This window comes from Equus quagga, chromosome 13, assembly GCF_021613505.1.
Source record: "Equus quagga isolate Etosha38 chromosome 13, UCLA_HA_Equagga_1.0, whole genome shotgun sequence".
Classification (NCBI taxonomy): domain Eukaryota; kingdom Metazoa; phylum Chordata; class Mammalia; order Perissodactyla; family Equidae; genus Equus; species Equus quagga.
The window spans coordinates 37,424,430-37,446,142 of NC_060279.1; the positions used below are offsets into that span (position 1 = coordinate 37,424,430).

Genomic DNA, 21,713 nt, shown 5'->3' on the forward strand with positions numbered 1-21,713 from the left:
ATTGTTCTATGTGCCTTATTAATGTTCATGGCAAAGTGCTTTAGAACACTGCCTGGCACATAGTGCTTATTCAAATGCTAGTTTAGAAAGTCCACTCTGTTAATGAGCAGAGTTGGGAAGGAGAAGAGTCTAGGTTGGGGTTGGGTGAGGCCAGGGAGGGAACAAGCCTGACAATTTGGCAGGCACAGGCTCACTTGACCTGTGGTTGCACGTAATCTGCCCGTCACCTTGTGTGGGAGAGGAGTACTGAGTGGGAATGGGAAGGAGAAAGTGGCGGTCAGGGTCAGGATCAGCCTGAGAAGGTGTGAACGGTGGCAGAGGGGAATGGGGAGCAGGGGCAGGGAGGTGGAGCCTGCAGCGTGGGCTCCCCCTGGACGTGGCTGAGGCGCGAGGGCAGGAAGTGAGCTGTTGAGAAGCTGGGGGATACCGAGTGCTGCAGGTTGGTTCCAACAGGCCTGGGAGCCTGGGGAGACCTCCCTGGGCTCTCATCTTTTCCCATCTCCTCAATTTATCAGGTGACAGGGGATCCTGGAGCTGTGCTGTGGCTGGAAGAAATCCGCCAGGAAGTGGTTAGAGCCAATCAGGACACAAACACAGCTCAGAGAAGTAAATGGGCCGGGGAGGTGGGGTAGCTGCAGGAGTGGAAGGGAGGGAAGGCGATGTGGGCTCAGCAAGAGCCCAGATGATCAAGTAGCCTCCCCAGTCACCTCCCTCTCCCTTTCACCCTCGGTGGGGAGGTGGGCCAGAGTCAGAATAGGAGGGTTGCTGCTTGGACCATAGGATGGATTTCCCAGCAGTCAGCTGGGCAGGAAATCCTCAGGAGTTGAGAGCCCATAGTCCATCCGCTGCCTCCTTCTGTGCCTTCCTGTGGCCGCTTTGCCCTACAATGTGAGCCTGTGAAGTCAGGTGGTGGCCAAAAATCCATCCCATTTTCTGCTGGTAGCTTGAGTTTGGGTTCTCACGATCAGCCCTGGCTAGAGAATCTTTAGTCTTAAGGGTGGAGAAGAGGGGTTGGCTTTGAGAAAAAGCAGGCAGGATCAGTGCAAAGAGACGCTGGTGTTCTGGTGTGGGGTGCTGATGGTGTTAGTTCTCAGTGCTTGGAGGCCCTCTGTCCATCTGTCTGTCAGTGAGTGCCTGGAAGGCAGGTATTGCATCAACCACTCCCACTTCTTCGACTTTATTCTCCTCCTAAGTAGCTGTCCTGAGGTTCTCTGCCCACAGCCTGCCTTTGAGCTTCTGTCCGAGCTGACTTTCCTTTTACCAAGCCCTAGCCCTGCCCCATGCTGCCTCCTTCCAGGAAGCCTTCCATGACTGCTACCTTTTCCTCCAAGCACAGCTGTGTGCTGCTTCTTTTCATCTGTGTCTGCCTCCATCCTGGGATGTTCCCTGTCCCCTGTATCAGACGGGGTGTTTTTGTGTCCTCCTCTGAATCTCTCCCCCGTGGACAGGACAGGGCCCATGGGAGGGACTCAGGGAAGGATTGACTGCTCCCTCCTGATGCCCCTGTCAGTGGCTCTTGGTGTGGCCGCCATCAATCAGGCCATCAAGGAGGGCAAGGCAGCCCAGACAGAGCGGGTATTAAGGAACCCCACCGTGGCCCTCCGAGGAGTGGTTCCCGACTGTGCCACCGGCTACCAGCGAGTCCTGGAAAGTGCCATGGCAAAGAAGCCGCGCCCAGGTAATGGCCCCAGCCTGAGCCTCTGCTCCTCTCTCTGCCCCTACCACCTCTTGCCTCCTCTGAGCCTTCTCTGCTTACTTGGCTTCTGCTTAGGGGACGCAGCTTACTGGGTTCAACATGACATGAAGGATGGCACCACCTACTACTTCCATCTGCAGACCTTCCAGGGGACCTGGGAGCGACCCCCCGGCTGCCGCCTCAACACCTCCCACCTTACTCGGGAGGAGATCCAGGTTGGCAGGACCCCTGCGAGGGAGGGGGATCATGGTTGGGGGTTCCCTGTGGGAGGGGCTCCTACCCACCAGGACACCACAGTCCCTCTCTCCTGCCTCCACAGTCAGCTGTCACCAAGGTCACCACTGCCCACGACCGCCAACAGCTCTGGAAGGCCAATGTTGGCTTCGTCATCCAGCTCCAGGCCCGCCTCCGTGGCTTCCTGGTTCGGCAGACGTTTGCTGAGCATTCCCACTTTCTGACGACCTGGCTCCCGGCAGTCATCAAGATCCAGGTGACAGGTTCTGGCTCCCTAAGTCTTCAGGGCCTGGACTTATCTGAGTTCCAGGATTTCCTTCCTACTTCCTTTTTGCTGAGTAGAGTTAAGATGCTCTTTGGCCTCTGAACAGTAGTGGCTAACAGCATGGATTCTGGAGCCCAGACGACCTGGGTTTGAATCCTGGCTCTACCAGTTATGAGCTGTGTGACCTTGACAAGTTACTTATTCTTTCCCAGTTTTCTCACCCAAACAATAGGAACCTGAAAATTGTAGCACGTACCTTATAGGGTTGTTACGAGGTTGTTACGAGGAGTCAGTGAGATAATATCTGAAGTGCTTCTAAACAATGCCTGGCAGATAGGCAAGAACATGGTGTAAGTGCTAGTTACTATCATCATCACTATGCAGAGGGTGCGAGAACGACTTTGAGCTCCCCACACAGAGACTGGGATAAGATTTAGTAAGACATTGGGTTTAGATGCCAGGAGGACTTCCTGACTGGAATAGGAGTGGTGAAGGGGTGGTGGTGGTTAAACAGAAAAGGGTGCGATCCCTTAGGGACAGAACTGCCACCTTTTCTCTCCAGCCAGTCCTTTCCACATTTTTTTTTTTGAGGAAGATTAGCCCTGAGCTAACTACTGCCAGTCTTCCTCTTTTTGCTGAGGAAGACTGACCCTGAGCTAACGTCCGTGCCCATCCTCCTCTATTTTATATGTGGGATGCCTACCACAGCATGGCTTTTGCCAAGCGGAGCCATGTCCACACCCGGGATCTGAACTGGTGAACCCCGGACCGCCGAGAAGTGGAACATGCGAACTTAACCGCTGTGCCACCAGGATGGCCCCTGCCCTTTCCACTTTTATTATTCCAACCTGTGGAGGGTCCAATGTGACCTCTGAGACCAATCCACAGGTAACTGAGACACGGGGCCAACTGGGAAGATAGGCCTTGGACCTGGGCACTTTACAAACCAGGAATTAGGGGAGTTGAGCAGAGACCTCCCTGGGTAGATGTGACGCGGTGGGCCTCGTGGAGAAGTTGGCAGTGTAAAGAGACTTTATTTAATAAATGTCTCTGAATGCCCAGGATCTGCAAAGGCTGCCACTTAGCACTGGGCACGGGAGGGAGATGGGTGTGAGAGACACAGATGAGTGATCACGTCTCTCCCCTCGAGGGAACTGGAGTACAGTTGATGTTAGACGTCGTGATAGTAGGGACACAAAGACAACACCAGAGAACCCCAGGGGAGACAGATGCACGGGCTGAGACTGGCAGATGGCCCGCGATTATGATCTAGGACGTGTGGGGTTTGGTAATTGAAAGCTCAGGCTTTGGAGTCACAGACTGGAGTTTGCCTCTGGGTCCTGCCACTTCCAGGTCCTGTGACCCTGAGCACCTTACTTAAGCCCTCTCCCACACTCAGTTTCCTCATCCACAATGACAGTACTTGCCTCATATGCTGACTGTAAGGATTAAGTAGGAACTTTACACGTAGCACTCAGTGCAGTAAGCGCTCCATTGGTGATGGCCATCATGAGATGTTACATTTCAGGGCATTGGTCCCAGAACTCAATCCAGAACCTTAGGAATCAGCATTTAGTGGTTTGAATCATAGGGATTCCTCCCTCCTGAGTCCAGACTGGAATTTCGCACCAACTCTAAGGAGCTGAAAAGCCACATCAAGAGTGTAAGAGGGAATATAGTCAGAGGGTTCATTTGCTCCACTCCTGGAGCTGTGCAGGCTCTGGCCTGGGTCCTGGGAGACAGAGACAGGGAGAGGTGGCCTAGAGCTGCAGACCACTTGCCCTGCAGCTCTGGGGAAGTGAGTCAGAAATGAAGCCACTTGGGTGTGCTGAGACTCTAAACTCTCCAGAAAGCTCTGACTCTGGCTGGGACCCAAGTTGGGGTCCTGAACTGTAAGCAATCCAGATTGGGAGGCCTCTTTAAGGAGGAGCCACGTGGGGGTGGGTAGCGGGTAGGTGCAGAGAGGAGGCCCCTGTCTTTCACTACCGGAGCTGTCCAGAGGGTATGTCAGGCAGTACCTGGAGTAGGAGAGGAAGGAGTGCTGAGGAAACACATGGAAGTGGGGCTTCCTGGCCTCTAGGCTCCAAGGTGGACAGCAGTGTTGTGGGGCCAGGCTGCACCTTATACATCTGTCCCAGCAGAGGGGCAGTGTAAGCCTGAGGGGAAAGCCTGGCCAGGAGAGCTGGCTTCAGGAGGGGCTGGGACGACAGTTGGCTGAAGGAGGATGTTCTTAATGCACCAAATGCAACACTGTCAGTGGCGGAGTATCTTCCAGGGCCTGAGTGCCCGGGGGAGGTCTGACAGGCACTGAAAGACGGAAAGGATCTCCGTGGGTAGAAATGGGGCTGGGGGGCGGGGGGCATAAACAAAGGTTCAGGGGCTGGAAATCATAAGCCTTGTTTAGCAGAAAGTGAAATGTCTGATGTGGCTAGAATCTTTAAGCAGGGACCTGTGGAAGGTCAGATGGGAGTCAGGGGTCAGATGGTTGAAACCTCTTGGAAACTTGGAGGCTGGGAGAGACGTAGGCCGGTGGTGCTTTAGGAAAATTCGTCTTACACAAGCTTGGGATGAAAGGGAAGAGGCCCTTAGGGAAGAGACCAAAACGGAAGGGGGCCATGAGATTGCTGTCTTAGAGACCAAAGGCGGCGTGATTTAGGGAGGAGATGGTCTTTTAGACCCTTTGCCGCAGACTAGTCAGTCTGATAAGACTGAGAGCTGAATTCCTGGGGACCTTGCAGGGAAGATTTGTTTAGAGCTGGGGTAACGAGCCGGATGGTGTAGTTGTAAAGAGAAGCGCGAGTTACCAGAGCTTTAGTGACCTGCTGCCCATTAGCAGAGATGGTGGGTGCACAGCTCCGTGCCTGTACACCCTTTCCATCCATGCCACCGTGTGCCTCTCCAGACTGTGCATGTGAGGGAGACAGAGTGGCTGATAGTGTGTGGGTGATCTCTATATGGGTGTATGAGTGAATTTGGGGGGGATATGGTGCATGCTTTGGTGAAGTTGGTGAGTAGGTGTATGCTTTATAATATCTTTTAAGCTTGTATCTTATGGTTGAGTTTCTGTGAGGAGGTGTTGGTTAGCATGGTGTGTGTGTTTGATTGTACAGTGCATGTGTGTGTTGCATACAGGCTGGGACCGGGGAGTGTGGCAGAGGGCACGGTTGGCTACACGCAGACATTTGGTCTCCCCCATGAAGCTGGAGGTTCTTTGAGAACAGGGCCAGTTTCCCCTTCCCCCTCTACTTGCCTGCTCCTGCCCTCCCCTGGATAGCCCAGCATGAAGCTTTTCCCACAAGCCTCTCAGGCCAACAGAGACCAGCTGGGGTTACCTCTTTTTCTCTCCTGACGCACAGGCTCATTGGCGGGGTTACAGACAGCGGAAGCTTTATCTGGAACGGCTGCAGTATTTTAAAGCAAACGTAGACGCCATAATCAAGGTAGCTATCGTGATTGGGCAGGTTCCTATCTCTCTTCAAGGACCCTCTGGGAACAGTTTTTCAGTCCTCTCACCTCCCTGTGACCTCTGGAGATGGCTGACTTGGCCTGGGTCTGAGGTAGCACGTCTCTCCTCCCAGATCCAGGCGTGGGCCAGGATGTGGGCAGCTCAGAGAAGATACCAGAGGCGTCTGGACTACTTCCAGAAGAATGTGAGTGTCATCCTGCCCCCCCATCCCCCGTCCACATAGCGAACGTTTACCCGTGAGACCAGGCAAGCACAGCCAGCGACCCTTCCCCCACCTGTGCTCCTGGCAGGTTAACTCTGTTGTGAAGATCCAGGCATTCTTCCGAGCCAGGAAAGCCCGGGATGACTACAGGATGTTAGGTGAGCTGCCTGCTGTCCCCTCTGTGTTGTAAGTAAACTGCCTGGTTTCCCTCCTCTGTCTGTGCGAGTGTCTGTCTGCGTGAGCCTCCTGGCTTTCAACAGTCAGCAAGGCAGAAAGTCACACCATTCCACAGCTTACAAATTGGGGCCTCAGAGAAGTTGTCTGGCCTTCTTGGGTCCTTTTCTCTCATCAACAGCGGATGTCCCCAACCTTGAACATTTCTTAGGACCCAGGGCAGGTGGAGGAGTGAGATGTGTTCCTGCCTTTGGGGATTCCCCAGTTTGATGCAAGAGATAGGAATTCTGCCAGAATCAGAGTGGTCTAGATATCCCTCCTGGAGCTGCCCAGCAGATAAGGAGAAAGGTACAGGTTGTCTGCACAGGAATGTCGAACAGGGATTGTAACAAAGGCCCCCCTGCCCACCCCAATAGCAGCCTCATCACAGGGAAAGCCTCTCTCACCAGGTTATGTCTGTACCAGGCTTAGATTATCTTCGTGTTGCTACCACCAAAGCCAAAAAAAAAGAGAAAGATCTTTCTCCTCTCCCTAGAGGCCCAGGCTTCTCCCACTTTCCCCTCTTCCCTGGTCCGTGCCTCTTTCACCTCCCACCCTCTGTGGCCCAGCACACACGCAGCCAGGTGAGGTGTGTGGCATTCTTTCTGCGGTGCTGGGGAGCTTGCGGAGAAGCCCTTGCGGGAGCCCCGTCCTGCCCCGTACTTCCCGTGGTTGGGAGTGCATTTAAAGCCGTAAAGAGGTCCTTCTAGGCTGCTCTTGGCTCCTGTCCTTAAAGTCCAGAAGCCCAGCCGTGGAGGTCCCCCTCCTTTTTATGAAATGGACTTGGGGTCCATCTCCAGTTCCCCTCCAGCCCTTGGCTTCCTGAAGAGGAGGCCCCTTTCCTTTCTGGGCCTGAGGCCACACTCCTGGGCTTCAGGTTGGACACACTGTTCAGGTGTCATCTCCTCCGCCTCCTCGGTCCCTCTTCCCACTCTGTCCTGCCTGCAGGGGCCCCGTCTGCCCCTCTCCGGCCACGGACACTTGGCCCATCACTTCCAGGAGCCAGCTGCTTTTCATCCTCACCCCTCCCCAGCCTGGCCCCTCCTATTTTTTTTCTTACTGTTGTGCTAATGCCACTGCCCTGGCCATCCTTTATCTGCTTTTCCTTCTCTTTCGTTTATAGTTTTTCTGGAAGAAGTTGTTTTTCCCACGTCTGTCTCCCAATTTCACTAACCCAGGCTGCACTCAGGGCACTGCCACGTGTTAGCTGTGTGGTTCTAGGCGAGTTCCTTAACTTCCTTACTGCCTCAGTTTCTCACTTATAAAATGGAGATAATGAGAGTGCCTCTCTTGTAGGCTTGTTTTCAGGATTAAATGAATTAATGTGCTTTATCGCTGTATTTCATCGAATCTAAGAGGGCATCAGTTGTCTTTGATCCCGCCATTCTTCACTCCTCGAAGACCTACCCTCCGTGCAGTAGCCAGATTCACCCATTAAACCTGTCCCTTGGCTCTTGTCACTCTCCTGCTTAAACCCTGTCAGGGACTCCCCATTGCCCTGGGGATGAGTCCCGTCTCCTAACGCCAACTTCCAAGGCTCTCTGTGATCCAGCCTCTCCCTGCACTTCTGGCCTCACTGCCCCCCAGCCCTGTCCCTCGCCACCTGTGCCTTCTGCACTGTGCTCCAGACATGAGTGACTTCCAACACTCCCGCAAACAGCTGCGTTCACACACTCTCACCTCCTTTACATAGACAGCAGGTTGGGCCTCACCTCCTCCGGGAAGCCTTTCTTCACTCCCCAATGGGGCTTAGGTGGCCCACTTTTGTTTTCCCAAAGGTCCCCCTGCTCCAAGCACTAACCACACTGTAGTGAACTGTGGTTTATTGGTTTAGTCCCCTTCCTGGACTGCCTTTAAGGACAGGGCCTAGTTTTATTCATCTTCACATCTGACTCCTTCATTTATTACTAGCTGTGTAACCTAGGGCAAGTTGCTTACCCGCTCTGTGCCTCAGTGATCTCATCAGTAAGTTACAGTATCCTGACCTCACAGGGTTGTTCTAAGTGTATAAAGCACTTAGAACACTTTCTGTCCCAGAGTGAACTTTATATGTCTTAGTTTGTTGTTATGCCCTGTAGCTTAGCTCAGACGCTCCTCTTTGCCCAAACACCCATTCCAGAAGAGATTCAAGGACAATTGCCACCTAGCTCTGACCTCCCTATATTATAAAATCCACTGAACAGTCCCACTATCCATGCTCCCCGCTGTGCAGACCCTCCTGACAGAGGAGGGTCGTGTGAGGGGCAGGCGGGGCTGAGTGGAGCTATGGATGGAAGTGAACTTGGGATAAAGGAGGAGAGTAAGGTGGCCGAGCAGGAGTGAGGAGTAAATTGGAATGGGGGGCCTTGGTCAGAGGGAGTGAGGGCTCCGACTTTGTTGTGGGAGGTCCCTGGGATAGGCCCAGGTTGGGGGTGAGTCCAGAGGCAGGGGAAGGACAGCTCTTACGTCATACCTGCATATAAGACAAGGAGCCCAGGGCCAGGACTGGCTGGGAGGCTGCCACTGCCCTCCAACTGCAGGCAGAACCAGTTAGAAAGGGAGCTGGGGTTGGGGGCCTGCTGGCCCAAGCAGGATGGGGACTGAGGGTGAGGTAACCGGGATAGGGGGCTGGCGAGGAAGCCTCTGGTGAGGGCATGTCTAATCCCGACGCCTCTTCCCTTCCTGCCAGTCCACGCGCGCCATCCCCCTCTCAGTGTGGTACGCAGATTTGCCCACCTCTTGAATCAAAGCCAGCAGGACTTCTTGGCGGAGGCAGACCTGCTGAAGCTCCAGGAAGAGGTGGTCAGGAAGATCCGGTCCAATCAGCAGCTGGAGCAGGACCTCAACCTCATGGACATCAAGATCGGCCTGCTAGTGAAGAACCGGATCACCCTGCAGGTGAGGGGCCCGCTGGCCCATCCCCTCCCCCAGATCCAGCTGCTTCTGGAGAGGTGATGCTAGTCATTCTCTGGTTGCTAATCAAATATTTTTTAAATGTCTGGCTTTTATCACCTGGCTCAGGTCCTTGTTTCAGTGGTCCTCTGCCCTAGTAGTTTGTTGGGGGCACGTCATCTAGTGGAAAGAGCACTGGACATGGAATTGGGACGCCCGGCTCTGCTGAGATGGGACTGTAGGCTGCTCATTTAACCTCTAAGCTTGATTCCTCGTTAGTAAAGTGGGAATAATGAGAGTGCCCACCTCACCAGGCCAAATGTAGAGACAGATATGAAAACTCCTTAAACTGTAAATGACCATACAAATATGCAGTGACGGGGAAGAAGTGATATGGTGATATCTGCACCTCAAATTTGTACCACAGTCTAATTAAAACCGAGACACAGTGTCTCAGCCTGGCAGCCCAGTTCTCTCTAGGGACTCACCCTGTGAGAGCAGAGGTGCCAGATGGAGTCTCAGCGCGGTAGGAGGGGCCCTTTCTCACCCTAGACCGTTTCTCTCCCTTGGCTCTGCCTTGAATACCCTGAACGACAGAAAGCCCTGGCTCTTGAAGGCGCTGATTCTAGACCACGTCTTCTGTGCTGTGTGCTGGCCTGGGCTGGTTTATCACTGCTCCCCTGCCCCTGCAGGAGGTGGTCTCCCACTGCAAGAAGCTGACCAAGAAGAATAAGGAACAGCTGTCAGATATGATGGTTCTGGACAAGCAGAAGGGATTAAAGTCGCTGAGCAAAGAGAAACGGCAGAAACTAGAAGCTTACCAGCACCTCTTCTACCTGCTCCAGGTGAGCAGAGGACTCGGGAAGGAGAGGACTCCACCATCCCCTGGGGGTCTGAGACCTTGAGGCCTTCACGTCTGTGCCTTTGCTTCCATGTAAGGTGTCCTTTCCCACAATCCTAATGCCTTGGCCCCAGAGAAAGAGACTGCCTCCTGTGTGTCTGGAATGTTTCTAGTACCCCCAGGAAAGTGTGGCAGTGCTTTCTCCATTCCAAGTTCCCATCAGGAAAGCCTGTCTTTATCCGATCACTAGTCCTCGAGGTGCATTATCAGCCATTCCTGTCTCCCCATTGCTTGCAGACTCAACCCATCTACCTGGCCAAGCTGATCTTTCAGATGCCACAGAACAAAACCACCAAGTTCATGGAGTCAGTGATTTTCAGTCTGTACAATTATGCCTCCAACCGCCGCGAGGCATATCTCCTGCTCCAGCTGTTCAAGACAGCGCTCCAGGAGGAAATCAAGTAGGTTTTTCAGATGAAAAGGAATGGGAAGAGAAAGGGTTAAGAGTTGCCACTGTTGGCTCCTTCACAAGGTGACCATTTACTGAGGTTTGTGGGTAGAAATGGAATTAGAAAACCTCTTTTCTCTGCCTCATGTGTGGCAACTGTAAGTAAGACATTTCCTAGGACAGCACAGTAGGAGGACATCAGCTGACATGTTGGCACAGAGGATAAGACAGAGATATCAGGACGCTTCTTAAGAGGAGGGACACCAGAGCAGGCTTTGAAGAGCCAAAATCTCAAAAAGGAAAAGCAGCTATTTGTCCTACACAGCTTCAATGACCTCTTCAACACAGGTCAAAGGTGGAGCAGCCGCAGGACATGGTGACAGGCAATCCAACAGTGGTGAGGCTGGTGGTGAGATTCTACCGCAACGGGCGGGGACAGAGTGCCCTGCAGGAGATCCTGGGCAAGGTTATCCAGGATGTGCTGGAGGACAAGACGCTCAGTGTCCACACAGACCCTGTCCACATCTACAAGAGCTGGATCAACCAGACCGAGGCCCAGACAGGGCAGCGCAGGTGAGCAGACAGGTGGAGGGAGAGCTCTCTTTGATCCACTTGGTCTTGGGCCTCACTGTGGGAGTTTCGGTGTGCTTTGAAGGTGGCATATAAATGAGCATGCTGATTTATGCAAATGTGACACCAACCCTGTAGGATGAAGTAAGGTAGCCTTTTAGACCTCCTCTGGTAATTAACATGGAACTGATGTAAATGACACTGGACCTGGTGTGCCTACACAGAATGAGCACAGATGAATATGCAAATGTGTTTAATTGCTATATCAGCTCTTGCAAACGATATGTCAAATTTGTTGGGAGTTGGGATATGGACTCCTCATTGATGGGGGTATAGATGAATATTCAGATTTACAGACGAATAGGCAAGTGAGATGGTAGGAGAAATAGGGCTGCCTTACAGATTGAGGCATTACTCAGGTGCATAGGTACTAGGGAAATGGAGCTGCTGAGGAGAGCAGACAGTGCTGGTGGCTTCTCTGGGTGGCACGCAGGCTTGTCAGTAGGGGGACTGCAAGGCCCTGGCCCAGTCTTCCCTGTTGCCCCAGTTTCCAAAGACTAGATACAGGGAGGCCCTGGTCTCCTCCGGTTCTCCTTAGGATTTTTCCACAGACTCCGGATTTCCCATTCCCTCCTACTCTCTTCCTCCATCCTGTGGGTGCTCCAACTCTTTTCTCTTCTTCTTCCACCCACATTGCTCCAGTCCTTTTTGAGTCCTTTCTCCTTTTCTGGCCTGATCCCCTTCAGCGTGCTGGGCTGCCCTTAGCATGTGTGTATGAAATCCTGTTGTTTGTTGAAACTTTAAGGGGTAGGGTCCGGGGAGGGGAGGCCATGGGAGGGGACTCTGGCTGACACCTTGTCTCTCTCTGCCCACAGCCACCTCCCCTATGATGTCACCCCAGAGCAGGCCTTGAGCCACCCTGAGGTCCAGAGGCGACTGGACATCTCCCTCCGCAACCTCCTCACCATGACCGATAAGTTCCTTGTGGCCATCATCTCATCCGTGGACCAGATTCCGTATGTGCAACCCCACCCCAGCCTGGGCACGGGATCTCAGGAGGGCCAGGCCACTGTGGGAGCAGAGCAGTCCTGAAAGGAGGAAGGCAGGAAGGGAAACAGGGCTGGGGGTGCTCCAGGGCTTCCGGGAGATGGGTGGAGAGTGCTCGAAGCCCCTGCTAGAGACCTGAGCTGGAATACAGCACACGGGTCTGCGTGCGGCCTGTCAGGACATCACTGGAGCCGGAGAAGGAAACTTCAAGTGAATATGGCGACGTATTATTGTCTGAGAGCAAATGGGGAAAAAGTAGATCTCTCAGTCCACAAAGTCAAAAATAAGAAATACTTCAAACCAGTAAAGCACTTTATAGTTCTCTCCTTTCTTAAAATTTGGTCAATAAGTGTTTTTTAAAAAGCAAATGATGGAAAACGCTGACAAGGCAGGTCTCATCTAGATCATCACTCAGCCAGCCAGCCTTCCTGGTCTCAATGCTGCACGGGGCAAGGTGGGGGCGCTGCAGAGGGGACCCCACAGAGCTCATGCCCCTACTCCCCAAACCTGGGGAACGGGATTAAGGGTATACAATTAGGGCTCAGCAAAGATCATTCTAGGACTGATAAAGAAAGTATGCAATGAGCTGTAAACTTCTGTCTGCGGTACCCTAGGAGGTGGAAATATCTTTGAAACAAATATAATTAAATTTGTAGGTGGCACATCCATAATAAGAATAATAAAAATGATAATAGTAATGAAGCCTAGCTCATTTGAATAGCACTCTACTGTTCTACATTACTCTCACAGACATATTTTAACTTGATCCTCACAAAAAGCCTATGAGATAGAGAGGACAAGGATGATCATTCCCGTTTTCCAGACCAGGGAACGAACTGATAAGCGGAAGGAAATAGCCTCAGCCATCCTCTCTGGTTAGTGGTAGAGTCAGGACTGGAGCTTCTTCTCCTGGTCACTGTTCTCCTCGGGCCCTGCCTCTAGCCTCAACCAGGCCCCACACGGGTGTTCCGAGATGACAGACAAGGTTGGCCACCTCAGAGCCTCCTGGGCTGTCCTGGGACAGGGTTCTAGCTGTGAGTGTCAGACACCCAAGGTACAGGCTAAAGGTGCCTCTGTTGGGGAAGGTGGGATGCATACTGGGATCTGGGGTGTCCCCCAGGGAAGACTAGAGGGAGCCAAAGAAGAGACTCTCAGGCCAGGTTGGAGACTGTGCAAGCTCAGTGGATGACAGGGCCCTGGTCCTGGGTAGTGACTCGAGGGCAGGAGGGAGGGACAAGGCCCAGAGCTGCCTGGAGGAAGGCAGCAGGGAGCTGGCTGTGGACAGTGGAGGGCCGGTGCTTGAGCTCAACTCTGGTGCGGCTGAGCCCAGTGGAGGGAGATGGGAGTGCACTCAGGCCCTGGACTCTGGTGGAGGTGGGCAGAACCAGAGTACACCTATTGCTTTGTCCCCAGCTATGGGATGCGATATGTGGCAAAGGTCCTGAAGACAACTCTGGCAGAGAAATTCCCCGATGCCACGGAGAATGAGGTCTATAAGGCAAGTGTTGTCTTCCCTCCTCAACCTCCCGAGCTGACCCTGCGGTGCCTGTGAACCCCCAGACTAGGACCAAAGGACAGAAGGCCCTATGCTGTAAAAACCAAGGATATTATGCTCCACCCCGTAAATAGACCCTGGCTCACCAGCAGGGCTTCAGGTAGCAGACGGAAAGGCACCTGGGACATGAGCTAACAGAGTGGACAACTCTGGACTTGTCGGGAGTTCTGGGTTCTAGTCCTAGCTCTTGCTCCAGTTTGCTGTATGACCTTGAGCAAGTTGCCTGCCAGCTCTGGGTCTGTTTTCTGTAAAATGATGGGGTTGGCCCAGGTGGTCCCTTCCAGCCGAGTGAGCTGGGAGAGGGGCTGGGGCTGTCAAGGTGGACCCCAGGCTGCTTCTGAGATAGTCTCCTCTGCCCTCAGGTGGTAGGGAACCTCCTGTACTACCGCTTCCTGAACCCAGCTGTAGTCGCCCCTGACGCCTTCGACATTGTGGCCATGGCAGCAGGCGGCGCCCTGGCTCCCCCCCAGCGCCATGCCCTGGGGGTTGTGGCTCAGCTCTTGCAGCATGCTGCGGCTGGCAAGGCCTTCTCTGGGGAGAGCCAGCACCTGCGGGTCTTGAATGACTATCTGGAGGAGACACACCTCAAGTTCAGGTCTTGGGTCCTGGCATCCTATTCCTCCCTGTCTCCCTTTTCTCTTCCCATCCTCCTTCACGTCCCACTTCCCTTCTCTGGAATCCGTGAGGAAGAGAAGCATAGAGGTGACGAGCATAGTTAGCAAGCCAGAGGCTAGACTGTGGCAGGGGCTCCCCAGGGGAGAGAAAGGAGGACTAGTGAAGGAAGTTGGCTTGAGCGGACACTGGGAGAGGGGTAGGGCAGGGCACAGGGGCCAGAGCCGAGACCAGAGACTCAGAGTCGGCTTGGGCTGAGGGGAACAGCACACGTGTAGGGGTGCTGGCCTGCCCCACAACCCACATGCCCTCCCTCTGGAGACAGGAGGTTCATCTGCCGAGCCTGCCAGGTGCCGGAGCCAGAGGAGCGTTTCTCGGTGGACGAGTACTCAGACATGGTGGCTGTGGCCAAGCCCATGGTGTACATCACTGTGGGGGAGCTGATCAACACGCACAGGGTGAGGGGCCACAACCACGGGGGCACTGGGTAGGCGGGCAGGGCTTTGGAAGTCTACCATGGGGTGGTGGGCTGGCCCTCAAAGAAAGGCCAGGGCCAGACCTTGCATCTCTTTTTCTCCCTCCGTCCTGCAGCTGTTGCTGGAGCACCAGGACTGGATTGCCCCTGACCACCGTGACCCCCTGCATGAGCTCCTGGAGGACCTTGGAGAGCTGCCCACTGTCCCTGACCTCATCGGTGCGTGCCATCCTTCACAGCTGGGGCTATGGGGGGAGCCTGCCGGGAGGGACAGACAAGCAGGTGAGCAGGGCATGTGAGCATGCCCTCTCTTGAGGTTTTGTTCAGTGTGGGATGTGTGCCAGGCAGCTAGTTACACACCCTCCCTCCCTGTGGTTCTGAAATGGACACATGGACACAGACCGATGTGGAGAGTGGGCTGATAACGGAGAGACCCAGTACCATCATATAAACGGCCAGTTAAGTCACGTGAGATAGCTGTGGAGGGACTAGGGCCTGTTTGGGGTCTCACAAGGTTTCTCTGGTGAGGAGGGATTTCAGGAGCTGTGGAATGGGAGGCAGCTGGCATATTGGGGTGGAAGGGCAGGATGAAGGTGGTGACAGACAGCTGAGAGCCAGGGGCTCCAGGCTCAGGGAGGCACAGTCCCCACCCCCCAGGGCACCTCGGCTGAGGGTGTCACGGAGGCACATCCCCAGTAACGCAAGGGTACGCTCTGTGGGTAACAGCCCTTCCATCAGTGATCAGGGTTGAGGGCACAGGGTGGTGCCACAGGGCAGTGTGGGAAGGCTTACAGGAAGAAGGGCGCATGGAGCAGCGCATTTGCCGTGACCCCATCTGAGCGTATGTGTATGTTTGTCTCTCTCCTTCCTCACCTGACCTCAGGGGAAAACATAGCTGCAGATGGCAACACGGATCTGAGCAAGCTAGAAGTGTCCCTGACACTCACCAACAAGTTTGAAGGGCTGGAGACAGACGCTGATGACGCCAGTGCCCGGAGCCTGCTTCTGAGGTGGGCGGGAGCCGCTCGGCCTGCTGCCCTGAGCCGCTCCCTCAGGCCGGGAAAGTGGCCCTCTCTGAAGTGGCCATTCCACCTTCTCCCTGGGTCTCTTATCCTTCCGAAAGTTCTCCCTGAAGCCTAACTGGCGTTCCCCGTGCTGCAGTCCCAGCTGTTTTCCTTCTGGCAACCTCAGCTGTTTGCTGTGTTGTAGCTGAAGGCCAAGGAGCAGTTAGGATACTGGCAAGAACAGGTGTTTGCATATTGCTGTGCTGTTTACCAAATGCCTGTATACGTTATCATTTAATCTTAGAAGCAAACTACGAGGTAGCTGATGGTTTCCCTGCTTTCCAGTTGAGGAGAGAAACAGGTTGAATGACCTGCCCAAAGTCTCACAGCGGGCTGGTGGTGAGCTCCGGCTCTAAGTCCTTGTCCTTGTAGAGTGATGGTCAGGAGATGGGCATGAACTCTGCTCCCCCAGTTCTGCAAAAGTTAAGGAGGACCCCCCCGAGGGCTGGGCTGGGCATCTGGGCAGAGGAGGACTCAAGTCATCACCTCAGTGTCCCTCCCAACAAGTCAACCCCCTCCATTCATCCATTCACCCCAATAAACAAGTGAGCTGGGTATTCAGCTTGGTTCTGCAGTCGAAGGTTTTATAGCAGGGTGGGGCTAGGAGTGGACACATAGCCAGAGAGCCAGCAAGAGGGAGGTGGGTGTCAGGTGCATTGAGAGCTCAGGAGAAGGGACACCTGGAGAGGGAAAGGTCTCACAGAGGACGAAGTGCATAGTTCAGCCCAAGGACTCAAAGGAAGACAGTTTATGGGAAGGCACTGTAGGCAGAGGACACAGAGGTGCAAGAGAGCACAGTGTGTTCAGAACTATGATAGTTCTGTATCATCAGGCCCATCAACCCACCTCTGGGTATCCCTCCTGGGTTGCATTCTCCTCACAACACCTCCCCGTTCCTTGCTCGCTCTCCCTTCCCAAGCATCCCTGGCGGCCATGATGCAGGGCAGGGTCCACTTACCCTCAGCACTCTGGCCAACCCCATGTCCAGACCCTTCCCCTGTTCCCCATCACTCCCCTCCTCCTGCAGCACCAAGCAGATGCTGGCTGACATCATGCAGTTCCATCCTGGGGACTCCCTCAAGGAGATCCTGTCCCTCTCGGCATCCAGAGAGCAGGTGAGTGGCCAGGCCAGCCCACGGGTACTGTCTTGTCCATCCCTCCCTCACCCCACCAGCATTGCTGAGTCCTTCCCCTGGAACCCCCCGACAGTCTCCCACCTGTGCTCACCAGTGATGAGAGCTCTGGAGGGCCAAGGCCTTTGCCCTTGACCCCCAGAGACCCACAGGCTGAGGAGAGCGGCCCTAGCCTGCAGATCCCGGGGCTGCGCTTCGCCGTCCCCACTCCCCACTGAACCTGAGTGAGCTCTGCAGGGACGCCAGGCTCTGATGTCAGTGCCGGCTGTCCAGGAGGGGCTGCCGAGAGGCAGTTTGGGCAGCTACCCTGAAGAGAACCGAAGGGGGGACTCAGCAGAGGGAGTGGGCCCCCTGAAGGCCTGGAGGCAGGAGAGGGTGGTGAGTGCGTGGGGGCCAGGGGCAAGTTGGGCCAGCTGAAGTGAAGACAGCCAGGGGCTTCCCAGAGAAAAGGTAGGGACACCCAGCAGAGGCATGTCTCCAAACACAGGGAAGATGGAGGGAAATGCCCCCAAATACCCTGGAGCCGTCACAAAGCTCCATGGTTGGGAAGTCACAGCCAGTGTCTATCTGGAATTCTTTATGCTGTAGCTTCTGTTTGGGTCTCCCTTGGGCCAGTCCTCCCTCTGTGGCAATCGCTGAGGTCCTTCCATGTCCAAGATGTCCCACTTTGATGTTCTTCACAAGCCACCCAACCCCAGTCCCCGTCCCTGCCCCTCAGAAGCTGGGCTCTCCTGATGAGACCCCAAGTGCCCACATTTCCCTTTGTTGCTGGTGCCTGTGGGGCCTCCCCTGACTTGGGGGCAGAATGGTAGAGCCTGGGTAGATCCCTCCAGCATCTCTGTCCCCCAGGAAGCGGCCCACAAGCGGCTGATGTGCCGACGCCAGGCCTGTGAGGCCCAGACCCCAGAGCCCCTGCGACGACACCGCTCACTGACAGCTCACTCCCTCCTGCCGCTGGCGGAGAAGCAGCGGCGGGTCCTGCGGAACCTGCGCCGACTCGAGAGCCTGGGGTTGGTCAGTGCCAGTGACGGCTACCAGGGGCTGGTGGATGAACTGGCCAAGGTGACGACCTAGGATCTGTGTGGGGGTGTGTGTGTGTGCACGTGCCTAGCATTGGCCCCTCAAGGGCAGGCCTCTCCCTTGTAAGTGCCCACCCAGAATTGTCACCAGCCAGAGGAAGGCCACGGGACCTCCAAAGGGTCCTTTTTGAAGGAAAGATCTTCAAATTAGTCAGGGAAGGGGGTGTTCTTGCACCTCTCTTTACTAAAAATCCAGGAGCTTTGAAACAGTCACTCCTCAGCAGGGGAGAGGTCCTGAAGACATCCTTTGAGGGCTTGGGATGGAGCCCGTCAGACTGTCCTCCTCCCAGGAAAAACAGCCTTGAAATATTCCTCTTCCTGCTTTTCCCGAAGATCCTCACAGTGGGCTGTTCTCGGGCCTGAGTCAGGCCCTGAGCCTCTCCTGCCAGGAAGGGCCAACTCACCCCTCCCTTGGTCCCCCCAACCCCAGGACATCCGCAACCAGCGCAGGCACCGGCAGCGGCGGAAGGCAGAGCTGGTGAAGCTTCAGACCACCTTCCAGGGCCTGAGCGCTAAGACCACCTTCTATGAGGAGCAGGGCGACTACTACAGCCAGTATATCCGGGCCTGCCTGGGCCACCTGGCCCCCAGCTCCAAGTAGGTGCTGCCTTCCTGCACTTGGGAGGTGGCTGTGACCTCTCGCCCCTGCCCATGTCGACCTTTGCCCCGCTCCCTACCAGCTTTGAAAGGGGCATCTCACCCCAGCACAGCGTGGTCCCTTCCTGACTCTGGTCTTTGGGTCTCACTTACCGAGTCATAGGCTCAAGTGCAGCCCCCTCCTTCGTCATCTACCAGTGAGAAGTCTTCCTCGGCATCTGCCTTCCTTCCTGCCGCCCCCAGAGAAAGCTAGTGTCTTTGGTGTTACCGAGTTTGGCGGATGAACTCTCTGGGGCCTTTTTTCAATTAGGAGTTCTGGGAAAGGGAAGAAGCAGTCATCTCTTCATTACACTGCTGCCCAGCTCCTGGAGAAGGGCGTCTTGGTGGAAATTGAAGATCTTCCCACCTCTCAGTATGTGTCTCTGGAGGGCGGTGTCAGACCCTTCCTGTGCGCTAACCTGGGGCTCTGCACCCGGTGGGAGGGAAGGAGAAGCACGGTGCCTGCCTTGAAGGAGCTGTTAGAATGATGGGCGGATAGGACACCTGTGGTCAGAAAGTTTAGGGCCATGGGCATGGTCTGGCACAGTTCACACCCCAAGGCAGAGGAGGCTGGAAAGCTTCCTGGAGAAGAGAACAGCTGATTAGGACCGGGCAGATAACAGACCTGTGGGTGGTCAGCAGATATAAAATTGGGAGAAGATGAAGGGCTATGCCCCCCGGGAGCGATGGAGGGTAAGTCTGGGCTCTGGGTGATACACACCGCTGCCTAGGACGAGAGCAGTGGATGGAAGAGTGAGGCTGGGGCCATGAAAGAGGCAGTGGGTCCCCATTTTGAATCCTGTTCCTGATAGCTTCAGAAACGTGGTCTTTGACATCACCCCTGGAGATGAGGCGGGAAAGTTCGAAGTAAATGCCAAGTTCCTGGGTGTGGACATGGAGCGATTTCAACTTCACTATCAGGTGAGGGGACACTCCCAGGAGCCCTCAGATGCCCGCTGGGCTTTAGGTGCTAGCCTAGAGACAGTAGGCTGACCTCGCTTCCCTAGGCCTCTGATGACATCAGCTCTGTTCCCCACCCAGTCAGTATCGTCTGTTCCTGAAGAGAAGGGTGAGGGTCTGTGCAGGCTCAGCCCGTCTGTCCCTGTGCCCTGACACAGACCCCACTGCCAAGCATCGGGAGAGTGGAGTGGGCTGGTGATGTCGGGAGCAGGATTAATATTTGAAGCCCTATCGCATGTCAGGGACTTTATACGTTGCGTCATTTAATCCTCTCCACCGCTCTGAGGCATTATCCCTATTTTGCAGGCTCTGAGGCTGACGGGTTAAGAAGCTGGCCTAAGTCATAGGACAGTGTTCAGGGAAGCAGTCATTTTAAATCTAAATCTTTTTGCTCTGCTATTTTGCCTTTTGAATGAGAGAACTGATTTCAAGCCCTGGCTCTGCTTGAATTGACGTCTGGTCAAGTCACTGTACCTCTCTCTTGGCCTTGGTTTCCTCATCTGTAAAGTGGGGTTTCGATGCCCCACTTCAGTGGCCAGTGCCAAGGATGATTGTGAAAGGCTCCAAGATGTTAGTGTGCTGTCGCCTGGCTGGACCACAGTGAGGAACCCTCAGACTCCCCTCCCTGCCCCTTCCCTCCTTCCTAGGACCTCCTGCAGCTCCAGTACGAAGGTGTGGCTGTCATGAAACTCTTCAACAAGGCCAAGGTCAATGTCAACCTTCTCATCTTCCTCCTCAATAAGAAGTTCTTGCGGAAGTGACAGCGGCAGTGGGTGCCATGCAAGCCCTTCTGACCTCGCTGGATGCTTGTCTTAACACTAACTCACTGCCACGCTTCCCTGCAGACACCCAGAGCTCAGGACTGGGCGAGGCTCAGGGAGTCTCACCCCCTCCCCGGCTCGGGGGAGCCTGTCTACCTGGCCACAGGCAGGGTCTCTGACTGGCTGAAGTGAGCCTTGCCTCGGGGTATGGCTCTGTGGCCTTTAAGTCCCAGAACCCGATGGTTTTCCAGCCAGATGGTAGGGTATGAACCTAGGCCTGCCCTTGGCCTGGGAAAGCTATTGCTCTTGTGTCTGCCGCTGCTTTCCCACAGTCAGCCCAGTATTACAAGCCCTGCCCTGGCGGCCTGATTTCTCTCCATCTTCCTTCTCTCTGCAGACCCCAAAGCCAGGGCCGGGCTCCCTATCCCTACTCCACTCCTCAGCAGCGCGTGTTCCTGCCCTTTGAGCCCCAGGCCGCTCTGTTCTGCGATGCCTCCCCCCGGGGCAGACGGTGCTTGTTAATGCCCACGTGGCATTGTGGCGCTGTTGTCCTCCGTGGCGGCATAGGCAAGATGACCCTCCATTAACCTCAAACCTCACTCCCATGTCTATGGTCTGTTTTATATGTGGGTCACTAGGGTATTTATTCTCTCTCCCACCCCTACACTCTGGATCACTGTGCAGCCTTAATCATGGTTAAGTCTTTCTTCTTTTTGAGCTCAGAGAAAGAGTTCTCATTTCCCCTATTCAAACTAATATTCACGCCGATCTTTTATACCTTGTATATAAAGTCACCTTGGGTTGGGGCAATAAGATTGCACTCATGTTTAAGAGCTCATTATTTTGGCTTCATGCGGTACAAAGAGCAGTCTTGCCCTTTTCTCCTTCACCCTCAGGACTCTCGCACCTTAGAGCTGACTCTTCCAGGCAATTTCGATAGATCTGCACTCTTGTCTCTGCCCCTGCTCTCTCTCATCCCCACATCTACCCAACTTCCCGTCCCTGTTGTCCTTCTGATGTCATTTTAATAAAAGCAGCTGTTCCCCCCACATCTGTTGTTAACCTCTTATTTCGTTTCCTGCAGAGCAGGCCTCCCAGTTCTGGGACGGATCTTCCCCGAGAGATCTGGGGAGTCCTTCCTGCAACCTCCCCGGCCCCCTGCCTGCCTCCAGCGTGGGCCCAGTCTGCCAGCCAAAGCTCGTAAAAGCTTAATGAGATGTGGCATTTATTCCTCTCTTCCCTCCCCCAGGGCACAGAGAGGAGGAAGGAATGCTTAGGTTTCGATTCTGTTTTTTATCGGCCACTCTGAAGACTAAAGCCAAGAGGAGGAGACACCAGTCCGAGTTCTACTCCACCCGTTTTGCACACATTCCCAGCAGGGTTCTGGTCCTGAGTCTTGGGTCACGACGCCAAAGGTGCCTCAGCTGCAGTTCCTTAGGTATTGTAGGTTCTATACTCGGATCAAAATCTCCCTTCCAGGAGGAAAGCCCCCTCTCCCTTCCTGCTTTCAGGAAGCAGGGAGGGAGGTCTGTGGAGAAGGGGACAGCACAGCAGACACCTGCCTGACATCTGAACTCCGAGGCAG

The 21,713-nt window shown here is 54.6% G+C and overlaps 1 protein-coding gene across 2 annotated transcripts in view; it reads left to right on the forward strand.

Annotated features, from left to right (window-relative positions):
• Positions 1–21,166, forward strand: part of IQGAP3 (IQ motif containing GTPase activating protein 3) — a 39,533-nt gene extending 18,367 nt beyond the window's left edge. For both annotated transcript variants that reach the window (XM_046680150.1, XM_046680151.1), the window contains exons 16-38: positions 516–606; positions 1,511–1,678; positions 1,772–1,911; positions 2,016–2,186; positions 5,552–5,635; positions 5,774–5,845; positions 5,952–6,021; positions 8,745–8,953; positions 9,640–9,792; positions 10,086–10,249; positions 10,585–10,809; positions 11,682–11,822; positions 13,267–13,351; positions 13,771–14,003; positions 14,346–14,478; positions 14,612–14,714; positions 15,379–15,505; positions 16,587–16,674; positions 17,542–17,754; positions 18,202–18,368; positions 18,679–18,780; positions 19,220–19,328; positions 20,015–21,166. In XM_046680150.1, coding sequence (XP_046536106.1) covers positions 516–606; positions 1,511–1,678; positions 1,772–1,911; positions 2,016–2,186; positions 5,552–5,635; positions 5,774–5,845; positions 5,952–6,021; positions 8,745–8,953; positions 9,640–9,792; positions 10,086–10,249; positions 10,585–10,809; positions 11,682–11,822; positions 13,267–13,351; positions 13,771–14,003; positions 14,346–14,478; positions 14,612–14,714; positions 15,379–15,505; positions 16,587–16,674; positions 17,542–17,754; positions 18,202–18,368; positions 18,679–18,780; positions 19,220–19,328; positions 20,015–20,128 — 3,162 coding nt within the window. In that variant the 3' untranslated portion in view covers positions 20,129–21,166. The remainder of the gene's footprint in view (positions 1–515; positions 607–1,510; positions 1,679–1,771; positions 1,912–2,015; positions 2,187–5,551; positions 5,636–5,773; positions 5,846–5,951; positions 6,022–8,744; positions 8,954–9,639; positions 9,793–10,085; positions 10,250–10,584; positions 10,810–11,681; positions 11,823–13,266; positions 13,352–13,770; positions 14,004–14,345; positions 14,479–14,611; positions 14,715–15,378; positions 15,506–16,586; positions 16,675–17,541; positions 17,755–18,201; positions 18,369–18,678; positions 18,781–19,219; positions 19,329–20,014) is intronic.
• Positions 21,167–21,713: the final 547 nt, after the last annotated feature.